Genomic DNA, 17,977 nt, shown 5'->3' on the forward strand with positions numbered 1-17,977 from the left:
GCCCACCAGGAAGGGGGAACTCCAGCCAGAGAGGAGCAGCCTGCCTGGGGCCAGAGCCAGACAGCTCACACTACCCCAGCTCTCCGACTAGTGGCTGAGGGGTGCCTCCTCCCCGAGCTGGGAGCAGAGCATCCATCCCAGCCCCAGGTCACCCAGGCCTCACCTTCCTGGTTTGGGCCAAACCGAAGGAAAGCATGGCCCATCTCCACCAGCAGCGCGAAAGCATTCTTCCGAGCTCCCACCGAGACCTCCTTGGTGCAGAGGATCACCTGCCGGGACAGCCCCGCTAGCATGCGCTCCCCAAGCTGGCCACCCCAGGGCTGGCAGCCTGGGGCAAAGGGGCCAGGTAAGGGCGCTCACGCTCCCTGGCCACCCCCACTCCCAAAACTGTGCTCCCGGATCCCAGCAGACCTTCAGGAGCCACATTCACACATGCGCCCCATCTCCCCACCCCCCGCACCCCGCACCTCTGGGACAAGGGCACTGATGAACTCCTCGTGCTCGGCTGAGAGCTTCTTCACAATATGTATGAGGCACTTCAGACGGGGCTGCGGGACAGGGCGACAACAGTCAGGACCCTCAGTGCCACCTTCACCCTGGAAGCCCCCTAAAGCGCCTCCAGGCAGGTCCTCTCCCAGTGTTGCCTGTCCACGCTCGGGCGGAGTGGGGGCCCTGGAGTCCGCACCCTCTTGGCGGGCGAGGAGGTGCTCCGCAGCGAGTCCAGCAGGGTCTTCTTCAGGTCATCCAGGTGGCTCTGCACGAAGCGGGCCCCGGGGCCCTGGGGGCTGGCACACACCTCCTCCAGCACACGGTAGGCCTTCTTCTGTATCCCGTGGGCCTTGCTCTGGGAAGGGGTATGATGGACAGGGTGAGAAAGGAGGCCGGGGAGGCCTACCCATCCGCCACCTGCCTCAACTGTCACTCAGGCCAGTAACATCCACAGAGCAGCCACATGAGCTGTGACCAGCCCTGGAGGGGACCCAGCAAAGCCTGTCCTCTGGAGCTTGCGACACCTGACTAGAGGGTAGGGAGACCACAGGTGGTGAGAGGTTGACTCTGGGCCGGGCAGGGGAAGCTGAGAGGAGTGAAGCCCCCTCCCTCCCTTCTGCTCTTCCAGGGCCACCTCTCTGGAGGTTGGGTGACCCTGCCCTGGACTTGTGTGCCTGCCTGCATGTTCTACCCAGGGCACTGCTCATGCTGCTGGGTACCTGCTTATCACACGTTGTGGTGGGGACAGTTTTCAGGAGGTCACGCTGGCCTGACTCTTGCCTGGTGGTTAGCCACAGCAAGCAGGGGACGGGCTAAGGCCCACAAGGGCTGCTGTGTCTGGAACTCTTAAAGCTGCCTAATGAGGCCCGAGTGGCAGCAGGGGGATGAGGTTGGGTGGGGTGAAGGTCAGGGCCGGCGGGGATGGGCCCAGTGAGTGAGTTAGGCCTCAGCTCTGTAAGAGGCATCCTCGAGCAGCTGAGGCCTCAACATGGCATCCACGTGACAAGAGTCCAGGACCAGACAGGTACAGAGGGCAGCCACGCCACAAGAAAGCAGACCAAGACCCGGTCTTGGGCGGCAGCAAGGCGAAGAGACAGAGACATCCCCCTAACACACACACCGCAAGGAGCCACCACTTGCCCCAGGAGTGGTCGTGCGGGGCTCCCGGCCTCTGTGGCTCACCTCTAGGTAGGGCCGGATGGTGGAGTAGAGCTTGCTGATGGCGGCTTCATCAGCATGCGGAGCCAAGGCCACAACCAGGTCCAGGACAGACAACCTGCTCGGGGACAAGAGACCAAGGAGGGGCTTAGCAGAGGCTGGGGAAGGGCGCAGACTATCTGTGTCCTCATGACTACTGGGGACAGAGGAGGTGGGAAGAAAGGTCAGGGGGAGGAGAACATGAGGCCTCGAAGGAGCCCATGAATAATCAATGTCTGTACCTAATTCAGCACTCATAAGATACCAGCTACTGTTCCTGACCCTTGACATGTGTCAACACCTTCAATCATCATAGCAACTCTCTTGCAAGTATTATCATTATGCCCATTTTGCCCATTATGCCCATTTGTCCAAGGTCACAGCTCGTAAGTGGCAAGGCTGGGATTTGAACCTGTGCAGCATGTCTCCACGGTCCTGGCCCATCCCTAGCAGACTACAATGCCACTCTGGGAAGGAGGAGCCAGTCAGGCCTCATGGAGAAGCTGGGTCATTCAGTACCTCAAGACATTCGTAAATAATTCCGGAGAGAAACACAGGGCTTCTGCCAGCACACTCTCTGGTTCCCTGGGTTGCCCCAGCTCAAGTGGGGTACTCACCTGGTGAAGTCAGAGCTAGAAGGGTCCAGCACCTTCTCACTGGCTTTTTCCAGAAAACCATTCACCAGCTGACAGCCCAAAGGGATAAGGAGATGGTTGTTCAAGAAAAAATACAAAACACACATACACAAAAGAGAAAATACAAAATGGCAGAAGGTCACAGGACTACCCCCTCGTGCCTTCCTCCCCCTCTCCTCCCTATTTAGGGCCCCAAGCCCAGTGCGCTGCTGACATCGGTCTCTGTTCTTCTTGGGACAGAGGTCCAAGTGAGCCATGGTGGGTGGAGTCTCGACCTCTCCAACACCGCCAACCAACCCTCACCTACTGGAGACTGTTCCTCCCCCTCCTCCACCAGCTCACCTGAGGCTCAGTAATGGTGAGGTAAGTTTTGATGGTTTCCAGCACAGCCCGCCGAGGAGCTGGGGTATCTCCAGCTGCAGCAGGCTGCCCGTACAGGTTGAATAGGATGGGCAGAAAGTTCTTGGCAAAGCGGCTCACTTCAGCACGATCAGCCTCTGGCAGGAAGATCAAAGTTTGCACAAAAGGGGCAGAACATGACCCCACCTCAATGGCCACTGGGGCTGCAGCCCAGAGCCATTCTTTTGGGGGACCTGTGATGGGACCAGAGGTCTGGGGGCCTCTGGGACAGGAGAGGCTGAGGCCAGAGCACAGAGAATGGGGCCACCCCAGTCTATGGGGCCAGCGAAGGACCAGGCCCACATAAAGGCTGGACAACTGCCAGCACGCTGAGAGTAAAGAGAGAAAGGGGGCAGTTTTCAGCGTCCCATCAACTCCTCGGGTCCCCAGCAGACACTCAGGCCCTTGCAAAGGCTGAGTGATAGCTCAGGCAACGAGCAGGCCAGACAGGGTCAAGGACTCACGCCACAGCAGCCACCTTCTGCCAGGCCTGACCCCACACGTACCTGCCTCACAGCCCTTGGTGATGAGAGTGCGCAGGGCCTGGCATACGGTGACCCTCAGGTCTGGGCGCTCGCTGATGGCCGTGCCCAGAGTCCGTGCCAGCCCTTTGAAGGCGGCGGCCACGTCTGTGGGCCTCGTGCAGAACCCAGGCAGGAGGGTCCAGATCTGGAGAGGGAGGGGATGACTGAGGAAGGTGACGCCCAGCAACCCTGTGCCCACCTGTCCTCCCCACGTCCCCCAGCGGACCCCTTACCTGCCACTGTAGTGTGTCATAGATCTTGGACTCCACTGTGCTGCCTGCCTGGGCCAGGTCCATTGCTAGAGTGACACAGGACACAGTCTGACCCTGGGCACACTCGGGGCCAACAGGCCTCATCTTTACCCAAACCAAAAGCCCACTGCTGAGGAAGGAATTTGGGTGAGTCCTCCGCTCCATAGATGAAACACTTATTAAACAAACATCTGTTTGTTTGAAAAAACTAAAAAGGCCCGTGTGAAATAGAAAGCGGCGTCTGCACACTCCTTCCCCGCCCACCTCCCTCCTCTCTTGTTTTTGTCACATTTCTCCAAACACATGCACACTTTTAAACCACAGAAGGATTGGACCAGCCATATACTGTTCTGAAACCTTGTTTCAGTAGACAATGAAGTTGGCAGCATTTGTTGAATAACTTCTACAAGGCAGGCTGAGTACCGTGCGCTTTCGTGACTATTCATTTAATCCTCACACCATCGCGATTACGGTCCTCATTTCGCAGATGAGGCGCAGACCCAAGCGGGGAGGATAAACGTGCCTGACGTCACCAAACCGTGGGGCGGCTGAACAGAGATCTGAATATGATCTGAATATAATCTGTTCAGCTCACCAGGGACTACACAGGTGCATGCCCACATCGGGTCTTTCTTTCTTTACAGCGAGCACTGTGTCCCATGGGGGGCTTTGCCATGACTGACTTCACTGGAGCCCCACGTCCCTCAGTGGCTCTCAGGACTTGTACTGGGAATACACACGAGCACACACCGCATGTGTACATCGGTGTGTACTCGTCTCCCTTGGTGGGAGAAGAGGCCCCTGTCTGCCTGTCTCAGGGCAGGGTCCTGTAACGGGGGAGCCTGGCCATGCCTCGGATCCCACTGACGATGGCGCTCTAGCACTGGCCAAGCAGCCACTTGGCCTGGGGAGGCTGCCGCACATCCTAAGGCTGAGATGCTGGAGCAGGAGCCCTTCCTGACCCCTCCAGGACTGCAGTGGTCCCATGGTACCTTTCCTCTTCAGGGTGGTGGCCAGAGGCAGGAAGTAAGTGGTAAAGAAACCAAGTCGCGTTTCCCGGACGTGGTCTCGGATGACAGGCAGCAGCCAGCTCCGGGGGAAATCCAGAGTCTCTCTGGGAGGAGGGAGGGAACGCCCGGTGAGAGAGAGGTGACGGCCTGGAGCCGAGGAGCAGCACGGGCCCTGTTCCGCCCTCTCCTACGGACCAGCGCTGCACACAGAGCTGTCACCCCAGGGCGTGGACACCCTCCCAGGGGACAACAAGCCATGCGGCTCTCCTGGGGCTGGTATGGAAGCCAGGCAGGGCCGCACTTACTCAGAGCCATCGATTTCCAAAGGCACGGCCTCTAAAACCACCTCGGGGCCCATGCTGGCCACCGCAGCCCCCACCGCGCGGTCCAGAGCTGCCGTGTGGGGGAAGTGGGGGGAGAGGCGCAGGTCACACAGCGACTGGAGGCACTAGAGAAGAGTCAAGGGACCAGGCGTGAGATGGGCATGCAGGGCAGGGACCATGGCTGAGTCTGGGCCAAGAGGATGAGGTCAGGAGCGCGGGCCCAGGTTATGCTCCCTCGGAGGTCAAGGACCAACGACCAAAGTAACCTGTCCTTGACCCCTCCTCAATGCCTCAGGATTTTGTTAAAAGTTCTGTATTTGCTAGTAACATGTAAAAATCAGGTGATTTCACATACAAATGTAGAGTTCCAGTTTATCTAGAAAAATGTGAAAGTCTGGGAAGCGCAGACCCACACGGACTATTAGCAAATTAATAGGTGCTGTGGAGTGGCTGCCCCCCGAGCTGCACCCTCTGGCTCTCCATAGCCCCCCAGAGCCCCACTGCAAGCCTCACTCCTTGGGGACCTCTCCTAGGGGTCTGATTTGCCAACCTAATCTGGCAGCGCCCAGACCAGCCCTCTCAAGGCAGCCCCCGCCCTCCCAAGGTGGCTCCTTTCGTCCCACCAGCATCAGGGGGAGATAGGAGGGCCCCATGAGGCCTGGAGCCTCCACTGCTAGAGAGGGGTCTGCAGCCTGTCCTCGGGCCCCCACCTGCTGCTGGAGCTGAGGAGTGATCCTGAGGTTTCATGATCCCATGGTTTCCTCTGGGCCCTAGTAACCTCCCCCGGACTTAAGGCTGCTTAAAATGCTATGCTCACTTGTTATAGGAAATTTGAAGAATTAAAACATAACAGATAGAGGTGAGGAAGAATCATACTAATTCCCTCTGAGTTTTGAAACCATCACCTCCAGCCAAGACTAGCAAGCAGGCATTAGGGGTGGGGGTAGGGGGGTTCTGTCCCTCTTCTCGTTCCTTCCACGCTGGCCCAGTCACCTTCCTGGGGACACAGTACTGAGCTCCTGCTGTGGGCCCTTGGCGTGGGTGAAGGTGGGGTGGGAGTGTGGATAAGCGCAGACGTAACAGAGACACATGCCCCTCCAAGAGGCCCTGGTCTAACAGCCCAGCGCCACCTCCTGCCCTGGCCCACTCACCTTCTTCATCACAGGATGGGCCTGTCTCCCACAGGCTTCGAAGAAGACACACAGCAGCTGCAGCACAGAGCTCCATGCTGCATGGAATCTGTACGTCAGGCCCTCCTCCACCGCCCTGCCAAGGGAGTGGGTAGTCAGGGTCACAAAAGTCCATGGCTGGCACTAGGGACTACTGACCACAGCGAGGGTAGGGCTCCAGGGAAGGCCAAGGGGGGAGAACTAGTATTTATCAAGTGCCCTCTGGGCTAAGAATCTCATTTATATAATCTTCACACTTCCAGAAAAGGCTGTGAGGTTATCTGTTCCATCCTCAGATGCTGGGAAAGATTGAGGGCAGGAGAAGGGGTTGACAGAGGATGAGATGGTTGGATGGCCTCACTGACATGAGTTTGAGCAAGCTCCGGGAGACAGTGAAGGACAGGGAAGCCTGGCATGCTGCAGTCCATGGGGTCACAGAGAGTCAGACACAACTTAGTGACTGAACAATAAGAACAGATGGGGAAACTGAGGCTCAGAGGGACTAAATACCCTTCACTGAGCCATGAAGTCACTGTCTCATGCTTTCTTGGTCTGACCAGAGGTAGGAAGCTGGGGTAGGAACAGGTGGTCTGGACAAGAGGGAGGAAAGCCTCAGCAGTGGGGGTGGGCAGGGCGCTAGCCCTTTCTGGCCTGTGCACACTGTGGTCAGTTCATCTCTCAAGGCTGAGCTTCAGAGGCTTTAGGCAAGAATGGCTAATAGAGGTCAGTGTGGGGAAAGAGGTGAGTTGAGGAGTGTGGTGCGGGGGTAGAACAGCTCTACTCAGTCTTCCAGAAACTTCACTCCAGGTCTTCGCAAGGAAGAGAGCCCAAAGCACACCCGAGCTGAGCAGACAGACCCAGAGGCGACACCAGCATCCGGGCCCCTTGGTGCTCCGAGGCTCCTCGTGGTGGCAGGGGGGGCGAGGTGGCCACATCTGTGACCGAATCTCTCACAGTGGTGTAGGGGGCAGCCCAGCACGTGAGTGGCCTCTGCAGGCAGGCTGCCACCTGGCAGCTCAGCCTCCCCAAGCTGTAAACGGGGCCAGCACCTATCTCCTAGAACCACAGAACTACCACTAGTTTCCATTTATTGGTGCTTACCTACACAGCAGGCACTATTCTGCGGACTTTACATTTAAGACCTCATCTATCCTCACCTCCGTTAGCCTGATGAGGACCCTGAGGTACTGAGAGGTGGAGGATGGGCCCCAAGCGCACACTCACGAGCACAATGACACAACACCACCTGGAATGTGACCAGCACGCACACGACAGCTGCTGCTCTGGCGGTGTGCGCAAGGCCCACCACGCTGATAAGAGGAATGCCTGTCACCATGAGGAGCTTTCGACAGGCACACCTTACTCCCTCCTAACGCAGAGGCTGCATTCTCACCTGAACATCTTGGCAATGTACTGGGAAGGGCCTGAGGCCGAGGAGGTCACGGAGCCAATGTCGGCCATGTGGGGAGCGACACACCCTTTCAGGATCTCCTGCAAAAAAGAGGCCACGGCCATTTGGGCCTAAGCTAGCCCCGCAGTGCCACGCCGTCTTCCCGGGTGACTGCTCCCTGAAGCTTCCAGGAAGTCTGCCTCCACTCTGAGAACCTCTTCCCCAGCACGCAGCCAGAGACCGTGGGCGAGCTCTGGGGGAGACAGGGCGGCAGGAGCCCCCCTCAGACTCTCTGCTCCCCCCGCTGAAGCTGGGGCTGGGGGCAGCGGTACCTGGAGGCACTGGGTGGCAGCTGTTACCACTGGCAAGTGGGGGGAGAGGAGGCAGCTCGTCGCAGTTCCAAAAAGGCGAGGCAGGTGGCCCAGCCCCAGATCCCGGTGCAGCCTGTCAAGACAAAAGGCTTCTGTGGCGCCCGGCCCGAGGCCTAGGGGACTCAGATGGCCCAGGTCTGACAGCAGCCACAGATCCAAGGGGCACCAAAAGGCCCTTCCGGTGGGCAACTGTACAGAGTGCCGTCAGGCAGGTAACAGCTACACGTGGTAAAAGGTTCACACAGGTCTCCAGGGTACAAAACCAAGAGCACGCCTACCGCCCCACACTGTCTCCCAGACTGACTCAGATGCACTTCCCTGGGGAAAATCATGGCTAAGTTTCTCAAATACTCTTCCAGAAGATTTTATGCTCATACCAGCACACAAAATAATAATTGCCAACACTTATGGAACAATTATCCCATGCCAAGTTCTGGTATAACAACATTAATTCACTTAAACTTTGTAAAAAATAAAAACAACAACTGAGATTAAACCCTATCACAATTCCCATTTCAGAGATGAGGAAACTGAGGCACAGAGAAGTCAAATAACTTGTCCAAGGTCACCCAGCTAGTGGGGGGGTGGGTAGGGGTGGTCTAGATTCACACCCTGGTAGTTTGGCTCAAGAATGCGAACTATTACACACCTTGCTTTTTCTCAATATATCTTGGAGATCTCCCCATATCAGCATGCACCCATCTACCTCAGTTATTTCTAACAGCTGCCTAGTATTCCACTGCTTGCATCTACGCAGTACGCCCCTGGGACACATCCAGCTTGCTCCTAGGTGTTTCTGCCATAGGGTCACAAAGAGTTGGACATGACTGAAGCAACTTAGCACACATGGGAAAAAAAAATCCTACAATTACGGGAGTCCTCCTGCAGGATAAACCCTGAAAAGTGGAGAACAAAATGATCCAGCCACTTTCTGGCACCTCCAGCTAAAAAGCAATTTGGTGCAGGAAAAGAACATGAGCCTGGCGGATCCGGCACTGCTCCCCCACAGCTGCGAGACACGCTCACACACAGTGCTTCAGATTCTGGCTTATGAAATGGGCTGAGGCCTTCCTCGTGGGGTGGTAAGATCAGCAAGATGAAACATGGATGCGCAGTACCCAGCACAGCCTTCTGAGGGCCAACCAGAAGCCTTCAGAGGACAGAGGATGACAGAGGGGTCGAGCCGTCGGGGACTCAACCCTGGCTCCAGGCAAGATGCAATCGCCAACTGACACTCTGTCTTATTCTCAGTCTTCTTTGGGCTAAGTGGAGCTATCCAGTGGCTACTACAAGAGTGAGTGTTCTGTGTGCATGCTAAGTCATTTTAGTCATGTTCAACTCTTTGCAACCTTATGGGCCAGGTTCATGGGATTCTCCAGGCAAGAATACTGGAGTGGGTTGCCATGCCCTCCTCCAGGGGGTCTTTCCAACCCAGGGATCAAACTCACGTCTCCTGCATTGGCAGGCCAGTTCTTTACCACTAGCACCACCTGGGAAGCCCGATAAGTGTTATGACAGAGACACAAAACAGAAACTGGGCTCGAAGGACTGAGAATCCCAGAGAAGGGGACCATTAACCCAGGTGGGAAGTAGGGTGGAGCTGCAGAAAGCAGATGATACCCTCTGAGAAGTAGCCGACTGCACAGGGCAACAGCCGGGGGTGACAAGAACAGCGCTTGGCCTCCACCCTTCAGTGGGGAAGATGCTCTCAGACGGCCTTGCTGCTCCTCACAGCTGATTGGTAATCGCTCCAGCAGGAGAGGCAACAGCCCTGGCTAACCCAGGCTGTGCTCCCCAGCCCTGCCTGCACAAACTCAAGAGCTGGTGTGCACACACTCAACACAGAACCGCCGCCACCCCCAGAAAAAGCTGAACCCCTCCAACTTCTAGCTCATGGCCCTCCTGTCTGCAGTGCAGGGTGGGGAGCCTGGCTGGCGGCTGCAGGACCGCCCTCTACCATGACCTTACCTGACCAGGTTGATATGGGCTTTCTCCATGACCTTCAGCCAGGCCAGCAGGGGCTGTAAATCATTCTCGCTGGGAACATAGTCGTACAAGGCCTAGGCGAGGGACCAGGAACAAGCAGGTGACTGAGCAAAGTGTTTCAGCAGCAGCCCAGTGACAACACCCCTTCCTATCACTCCACGACAGCCTGCACATGGGGCCCTAGAACTCTCAGCCCCCTTGGCCTTCCTTTCCCCGACCCATGAAGCCCTTCTGCTTCCGCTTCTAGGGGAGAACCGTCTTTAGGAGCAGTCGAGAATAACGGGTCACACGACCCTTTGTGAACCTGACAAAGACCAGAACACTTCTCTGGAAAAATGCATGTGAGCACACACACACATTTTTACAATTTTTTGGAGGGGTTGGGGGGAGGGTTGTGCTCCCTTCCCCAAATCCACTTAGAGATCCCTGTTTGAGGTACCAGCTACCATGAGATCATGCTGAATGGGTTACTGTGATAACTACCACAAGGTCAAGGGTCAGGGCCCCGCCTATGGACACTCATGTGGCTTTGGTGGATGGTCTCCTGGCTGTCTACCCGCCTCCTATGCCGGGACAGCCCAGTCTGGCCTATCCAACCTCACTCTGCAGACAAGTAACAGGGCTGCCCCCCAGCACAGCCATGTCCCCCGTTTCCCCATCCCTCCATTAGGTCTCACTGTGATGATCTGGGCGTTGAGCTCTGCCGGCAGGGTACGCACACCGGGCTTGGCATGGAAGAGGCTGTGAAAGGCCTGCATGGCGCAGGCTGTCACCAGCTGCAAAGGACGTGGAGGTTAGTGGGAAACCCACTGCGGAGGCCAAGGCAGCCCTGGGCTCCTCCACATCCCACTCCAGTTGGTGGGTTGCTGGGGAGACCTGGGCCCCCTGAATCTCAATGCCCCAGACGCCTAGATACTCAGACACAACTGTTGCTTTAGGAAGTCTTGGCAGCCACTGGGAAATTTTTTTAATGATTTAAACGACATCAGAGAAACATGAACAAAATGTTTTTAAAATTATGGACTAAAAAAACAGGCTACAAATGGTTGGCATACTATAATTAAAACAGTATTTTTATGTGTTTGCTTATCTAAAAAGAAAATGTTTAAAAGGATACACAGCAAGCTGCCTGTACTATATATCTTAGGAAATGAGACTTGGCGGGAAAAAGAGACATCTATTTTTTACTTTATATACTTTGGAGGTTTTTTTTCCTTTCTAAGCAAGGATCATGTTATTCATATAATGAATATTTTAAAATATGTATGTGAACAAACACTGTATGAGAACATATAAAGATTAACAGAATTGTGCTAGGATAGCAGAATTGCAAGGCATCGCTTTTATGTGTCTTTAGAGTCTCATACTGATCTTACTAAATTACTATAAGCAAAAAAAGAAGGTGAGAGAGAGAGAAAAATATAACCATAAGCATGGGTAGGGCAGAGCTCAGGCAGGGGAGGACTGCTGCCTCACCAGTCCCACACAATTCCACGCCCCCACCGAGCTCATCTCCCAGCTGAGGCTGACCCGTCTGCCCCACCCCAGGGATGAGATGTGTCCTCAAGTGTAGCCAAGAGCAGGGTCAGGGCCAGGAGGCCCCAACTCCCGCTTTTGGCCTGAACAGCGAGCTTCCCGAGTGCCAGCACACAGGCCTGGGGTCTGAAGCTCTGCCCGCCCCCGCCTCGGTACACCCCCATGCACTGGGGCATGAGCTCACCACATGGTTCAAGGTCATGACCCGCAGGAGAGTCTCGCTGCAGCTCTTCACCAGGCCTTCTGGGAAGCAGGGCAGTAGGTCCTTCAGCAGGGTCAGCATGTGCAGCATGGTGGTGGCCTCCTTGGAGCCTGGCAGACAGAGGGGCAACTGAGACTCCAGCCCACTCTCTGCAGCTGGCCCCAGCCCCACCCCACCCACTCCACTGCGCTGCCCCACCTCCGGACTTCTCGATCTCCTGGATGCAGAACTTGGCGGCAGAAATGGCAGCAGGGTGATGGGCAGGGGCCTTTTCACCAAACATGAACTCGCTGCCCTTGAGGATGGAGCACACCCCATGCTGGGCAGCCTTCCTGATCTGAGGGGCAAGAAAAGGGGACAGGGGCGGGTCAGCACTCAACCAGCAACGTGGGTGGTTGTCATGACCACCAGCAATGAGCAACGATCGCAGACCCATGCTAGGGGCATCCTTCGCGTGGACTCCCGGGCTGATAAGTAAGACAAACCTGGGTTTCAGTTTCTGCTCTTCTACTAACTCACCAACCAACCTTGAGCAAACCAAACTACTTAGTCTCTGAGCTTCAGTGTCTCATCTTTACAACACGGATTCCTCTCTTCATGCCATCATCCAACAATACAGAGTGCTAACCAGTTCAGCACTGAACCAGCAACTCTTCAGGAGATAGGAAGCAAAGAAATGTATGCCAGAAGATAAAAGTACTTTGCAGACAATAAAACTGGGGCTGCTACTTTTTTATGCAATGATCAGGTAAGTGTCACTCCAGTGATGTGACGTTCCAGCAGAGACCTGAAGCAAGTGAGAGGACCGCCATGGGGAATCGCAGGGAAGGAGGCACGGGCCTGCCTGGGATCAGAGTGCTCAGCACCGGGAGTGATTCTTAGGACTGTTTTGACTGATACATGCCCCTCAGTTCTAAATTTCAGGAGGAAGCAACGTGGCGGAGCACCACTTACTGGGCACTGGCTACAAGCCAGGACCTGAACCAGGTGTGAGGAAAACTCCCGAGTGTCGCCATGACCTTGCAGCAAAGCTGATTTTATTATCCCTCTTTACAGCTTAAAAAACCAAGACTCAGAGAGATTAGGTAACTTGTCCACGGTCCCAGCACAGTGAGTCAAATATTCAACTCAGTTCTGTGTGACTCCAAAGCCCCCTCCAGCCCCCTCTCCTTCCACTGTAATTAAATACATCACTGACCAGTGAGGCAGCAGAAATTCAAACAGGCCTGACTGTGACCATCCCTCCTGCAGGAGTGAGCAGACAGGGCTTCAGGCAGGAGCAGAAACTCCGGATGGGAGTCCAGTACTCAGGGTGACCTCCCCGGGCCACTCAGGAAGCCAGCACCAGCCAGCTTACTGGAATGGGAGCGGCCGCCTCCGCCCACGCCAGGGTCCCACAGCCTCACCTTGGGCTTGGTGTGCACGGTGAAGCTCAGCAGCCCGTGGTACACCTGCATGGTCACAGGGAAGCTCCAGGCCTCGAGGCTCTGCTTCCGCAGAAGGGTGGCCAGACAGGAGAGGACCTGGTAGAGAGGCAGAGACCCTCAGCTCCACCCACTTCAGCCAGGTGGGAGACAGCCCGGGTTCTCAGGGACTCCGGAAAATGCCAAAGGGCTTTCTGAGCGTCCACAGAGTGCCTATACCCCTCCCAGGAAGCGTGCAAGCTTTAGCCAAATCAGGTGGGCTCTGGAAGATGACAGGGGGACACCCAGACCCAGACACTGACCCATCGGAGGGCAGAGGTGGAGCCACTGATGGCCTGGGCTGACATGATATCCATGAAGGCTTTGGAGGTATCGGAGAACTTCTTAATGAGCACAGGACTGGGCACGCTGTGGGGGAGAAAACAGAGACAGTGAGAAGCCCAGAGGGGTCTCCGAGAGCTGCTGGTCAGGAGGAGAAGCTGGACAGAGTGGGGCAGCGCGGGCCCCGTCACTCAGCTGGCTCCCCTGTCGTGACACCCAGTTCAGTGCGTTTCGACAGCCCCTGAGCTCCCCGCCTCCCTCATGATTCCCACCACTACCGACCCAATGGGCCCTTATAAGCTCCCCCTAGTCCTCTCCCCACATGTCCCCTGGCTGCAGGTCCTCAGACAAGTGGGCCCAACATTCCACCTCATCCCTCCTGCCCCGCTGGCCGTGCAGGGCTGTCCCTGCCCAGCCACCCCAGGCACACTCTGTCCTGCTACCATCCCAGGCCACCCGGAGCCTGAGCCGGGAGACTGCCACTGGATGCTTAGCACCTCTTTGTTCTTTTTAATCAGTCCTGTGTTCCTCCCTGCCCCCCAGCCCCTCTCCCTTCTTCCGTGACGAGGAGCCAGGACTCACCGCTTGAGGACAAGGTTCAGCAGGTAAGCGACAGCCGCCAGAGACTCCGCGGACTCCACCGCTTCCATGGTTGTCATCTGACCAGGCCGCAGGGTGGGAATGCGGGAAGCACGTCACGCTGGGCAACTGGGGTACTGGGGCCCCGGGCACCCACAGGGATGGGTAGGACCAAGAACCCTGGTGTCAGAAGCTGAAATCCCAGCCCTGTCCCTGCGACTCTGGACTAGCAACTTAACTTTTCTGTGACTCAGGTTTCCTCACTTGTAAAGCAGGGATAATTAAGTTGATGTGAGGTTTAACTGAATTAATACACAGCACACTTAGAACACTGCCTGACGTGTGACGAAAACCATTGCATTGCTATTTAATTTACTTCATTATTCTAGAGCAGAGGTTAAAAAGCATTCTCTGCAAAGAGCAGCCAGATAATAAATATTTCAGGCTTTGCAGGCCACATGTGGTCTCTGCTGCATATTCTTCTTTGTGTGTTTTAACTACCTTATAAAAATGTAAAATCCATCCTTAGCCCTCAGGCTATACAAAAACAGGCCATGGGTCAGATGATGCCCATGGGCTATAGTTTGCTCCTTCTCCACAGTGGTGCTTTTCATACTTTCAAACCCTTAAAAATTATTGAGGGTTTCCTCAAAGAGATTTTGTTTATGAAAATTATACCTATTGATATTTATCATATTAAAAATTAAAATGGAGAATTTTTTTTTAAACATAAGAATATGCAAGCACAATTCCACGAGCTGTTAAAATGTCATCAGACATTACATAACTTCTGGAAAACTCTAAGGTATACTCATGACACAGAAAAAGGTAAATGATGGTCTAGTAGTACTATGGAAATAATTTTGACCTAGCCAAGCCCCCAAAGGGCTTTCCCAGTTGGTCTGAGGTAAAGAATCTGCCTGCAATGCAGGAGATGTGGGTTCAATCCCTGGGTCGGGAAGATCCCCTGGAGAATGAAATGGCAACCCACTCCAGTATTCTTGCCTGGAGAATCCCATGGACAGAGGAGCCTGGCGGGCTACAGTCCATGGGGTCACAAAAGAATCGGACATGACCTAGAGACTAAACAACAGCAAATCCCCTGGAATGGTGTTGGGAACCCCCAGACTACACTCTAAAAACAATTTTACTAGAGAATCCCCTGGGTGTTAACCCAGCTTTATCAACTAGGGAAAGAAAAAAAAGAGAGGACTGGATTTTGCTTTACAAGAATCACATAGGAAATCCCACCAGCCTTACCAAGCCCTTTGAGAACAACTGAAGCCCTTTCACCTGTTCAAGGCCGTCTCTCTCCACCCCTGCACGCAGGGGTCCCTATCTTGTCTCTACAGCCTGAAGAACCTGCCACCCCAACGCGCACCGGAAAGCTGCACTCACTCACCAGCGCAGCGAAGTACTCAGTCTCACTCTCCTTCCCACCCTGGGAGCGAATCACCTCTGTGACAGCAGCCAGCACAGCGCAGATCTGCAGGCGAGGGGGAAGCCACCTGTGACGTCTATACACATTTGCCCCAAAACCCACCTCTACCCCTACCCCTTATAGAAATACTCGAACAAATGTGCAAACATTTGTGCACAAGTGTGTTCACTGCAGCAATCAACTGGAACAATAAAGCAGCCATCAACAGGGGATTAATAATGTAGTATCATATAACAATGACAGATTTGAATACTATGTAACTACTGAAAAGAATGATGACCAACTATATAGAAGAATTTAGAAATGCTGATCAATGGGGAAAAAGTTGCAAAATAGTGTATGTAAAATATAATGATGCTTCAGTAAACCTAGACAAAGTCTGGGTAAAAAAAGTCTAGAATAGTATTAATAGCTTGATAAGAGGCTGTTGAGAACTTGAGATCTGGCTAGGATGACTGAGAAACTGCATCTTTAAACATCTGAATTATTTATATTTAAAAACAAATACTCTAGCAAATACTTATGGAGAAACAGATTTAGAACTACTTGGGTATAAGAATCTACTTTTGCAACTGTAAGTTTCCTGAACTTTAAATACTAATCAAGTACTGCCCATGAAAATTTAGCATCCAAATGGAGACGTCAGACCAGATTCTGAAAACTCAGTACGATAAGTATAATGCAAAAATACCTCACTTTAAAAAATATTGATTATAAGTTGAAATGACAATATTTGGAGTATACCAGGTTACATGAGAGATATATAATTAAGGTTACTTTCACCTGCATTTTTTTTTAACTTTTATTTAACATAGCTACTAGAGAACTTAAAATCCTGTGTGTGGCTCACATTACATTTCTGTTGGACAGCACCAGTCTAGAAAAGTACAGTGACTTGTCAACAGTAACTACCACAAAGAAGTCAAGCTGGGAGGCCAATTTCCATATTTTTTTCTACTCATCTCACTTTGTTACCATTTATAGTTTTGACACTTCTCATCTAAACAATGAAAAAATACAAAATATATATAATTTAAAATTATAAACAAAAAAAGCAACATTTAGGTCCTATTAGATAAAACGTTTTCTAACCACTGTTATTCAGTATTAACTTTTTTAACAAATGTTTTCTGAAAACATTCTATATAAAAAGGCCTGTGTTAGGTATAGTTGAAGAGAAAAAAAGTTTGCAAAATATTTTTTGGACGTTCGGAAATTGTCTGGAAAATACACTGAGGAACTTTACCCTTGAGATGAGAAGATACTCTTAGAAAAAGCAGAGTGGAACCTGCCCTAGGAGATTCAATAGGTCAGGGACACAGAGGGTAGGAAGTGTGACCATCACCCAGAGATTCCACCTTTTGTCACCAGACAGCAGTCAGTTCTGTCCCCCCCTCCAACTAGCCTCAGGCTGTCCTGAGCATCCCCCCTACCTCCTTGTGGGCAGCCGAGTTGGACTCCCAGAAGCGCTGCACTTTGCTGAAGGTGACGTTTGTGCAGTCAGACAGGCCGCTCAGGAAGGTGCCAGAAGACTTCTCGGTGAAAGCCGGCGTCACCTCTTCTTCCATGGCCGTCTCAGGGGCTTCGCTTTTTCCCAGGCGCAGGGACCCCGACTGCAGTTCATTATGCAGCTTCACCGCATCAACTGTCAAGTCGCTCTTTCCTGAGAACCAGCGAGAAACAGTAAGGCCCCCACCTCTACTCGAAACTCCTTGGCCAAGAACACAAGAACCATCCCTAGGAAACAAACCGACAGAGCCTGGGCTCCTAATCTGAGAGGCTAAATTCTGAACGCAGTCCGCCTCAGCAGCCCACGGTACTTATCAGACCCAGAAAGGGAACCCTCCAGCTAACGGTTTCGCTTGTGTGAGTCTGCTGGGGGCTGCAGTGAGGGGCCTGGGAAAGAGTAGAGGGTGAGAGCGCTCTGTGAAGAGCCAGATTAATCACAGGCATGATTACAGACGCTGACACTCGTGGTACCCGAGCCAAGTTATCTCCCTCCTGTGAACTCAGTTTCTGCATCTGTTAAATGGGGAGGGTGGGCCCTTACAGCAGCTTCGAGATTGGGCATTTTAAGAGACGAAGCGTCTGGTGCCTGGGCCCCAGAGCAGCTTGGATTCGAGACTCAGGCCGACCCGGAACCCCGCCGCCCGGCTGCGTCTTGGTCGCGACCCTGCTACCTGAAGGCCGGCTGAAGTAGCGGCTGCGGGCGGCCTGCCGGTGGCGGCAGATGACCGGGTTGCTGTCGCTGCTGTGGCCTTTCTTCCAGCGTTTCAACTTGGCCGAGACCCCGGAGGGCAACTTCCCCGAGCGACCCATGCCTAGTAGGCAGGGAGAGAGTTTAAAGAACTGGGTTCGGGGAACTAAAATACACGCAGGACCCACGTGGGTTCGCAGCCGCTCCACTTCCTCTTCCTCTGGCGTAACTTCCTCATTCGCGTCCGTTTCCATGGCAAAAGAATCAACATCCGGTTTCACCTAGTCTCCAGGCTCTAGACTCTGTTGAAGGAGAGGCTGGAGGGAGACTCTATTCCTAGGAAGGAAGCTCTGCTGGTAGAGTGTAGCTGGGGCTCTTACTCCACGGCTACTGCTTCTTGGCCCCAGGAGTGAACCTTATTAAACTGGAATTCCTTTGCAGGTTAAAACACAAACGTACATTTATATTATTTTTTAAAATCTAATTTCAGGGAATTCCCTGGTGGTCCAGTGGCTAAGACTCTGCACCCTCTA

General features: G+C 53.7%; 1 protein-coding gene across 2 annotated transcripts in view; it reads right to left on the minus strand.

Moving 5' to 3' along the window:
* The window catches only part of RRP12 (ribosomal RNA processing 12 homolog), a 28,801-nt gene extending 11,147 nt beyond the window's left edge, over window positions 1–17,654 (minus strand). For both annotated transcript variants that reach the window (XM_027960216.2, XM_060404631.1), the window contains exons 1-23: window positions 17,428–17,654; window positions 16,681–16,910; window positions 15,209–15,292; window positions 13,810–13,886; window positions 13,209–13,314; window positions 12,889–13,005; window positions 11,681–11,819; window positions 11,465–11,592; window positions 10,422–10,520; window positions 9,727–9,818; window positions 7,720–7,831; window positions 7,391–7,488; window positions 5,980–6,094; window positions 4,811–4,953; window positions 4,488–4,609; window positions 3,478–3,542; window positions 3,227–3,389; window positions 2,664–2,818; window positions 2,304–2,371; window positions 1,672–1,765; window positions 686–844; window positions 468–548; window positions 164–269 (exon numbers count right to left, since the gene is read on the minus strand). In XM_027960216.2, the coding sequence (XP_027816017.2) occupies window positions 164–269; window positions 468–548; window positions 686–844; window positions 1,672–1,765; window positions 2,304–2,371; window positions 2,664–2,818; window positions 3,227–3,389; window positions 3,478–3,542; window positions 4,488–4,609; window positions 4,811–4,953; window positions 5,980–6,094; window positions 7,391–7,488; window positions 7,720–7,831; window positions 9,727–9,818; window positions 10,422–10,520; window positions 11,465–11,592; window positions 11,681–11,819; window positions 12,889–13,005; window positions 13,209–13,314; window positions 13,810–13,886; window positions 15,209–15,292; window positions 16,681–16,910; window positions 17,428–17,566 (2,692 nt within the window). In that variant the 5' untranslated portion in view covers window positions 17,567–17,654. The remainder of the gene's footprint in view (window positions 1–163; window positions 270–467; window positions 549–685; window positions 845–1,671; window positions 1,766–2,303; window positions 2,372–2,663; window positions 2,819–3,226; window positions 3,390–3,477; window positions 3,543–4,487; window positions 4,610–4,810; window positions 4,954–5,979; window positions 6,095–7,390; window positions 7,489–7,719; window positions 7,832–9,726; window positions 9,819–10,421; window positions 10,521–11,464; window positions 11,593–11,680; window positions 11,820–12,888; window positions 13,006–13,208; window positions 13,315–13,809; window positions 13,887–15,208; window positions 15,293–16,680; window positions 16,911–17,427) is intronic.
* Between the last annotated feature and the right edge of the window lie 323 nt (window positions 17,655–17,977).

Source organism: Ovis aries, chromosome 22, assembly GCF_016772045.2.
Source record: "Ovis aries strain OAR_USU_Benz2616 breed Rambouillet chromosome 22, ARS-UI_Ramb_v3.0, whole genome shotgun sequence".
Lineage (NCBI taxonomy): Eukaryota > Metazoa > Chordata > Mammalia > Artiodactyla > Bovidae > Ovis > Ovis aries.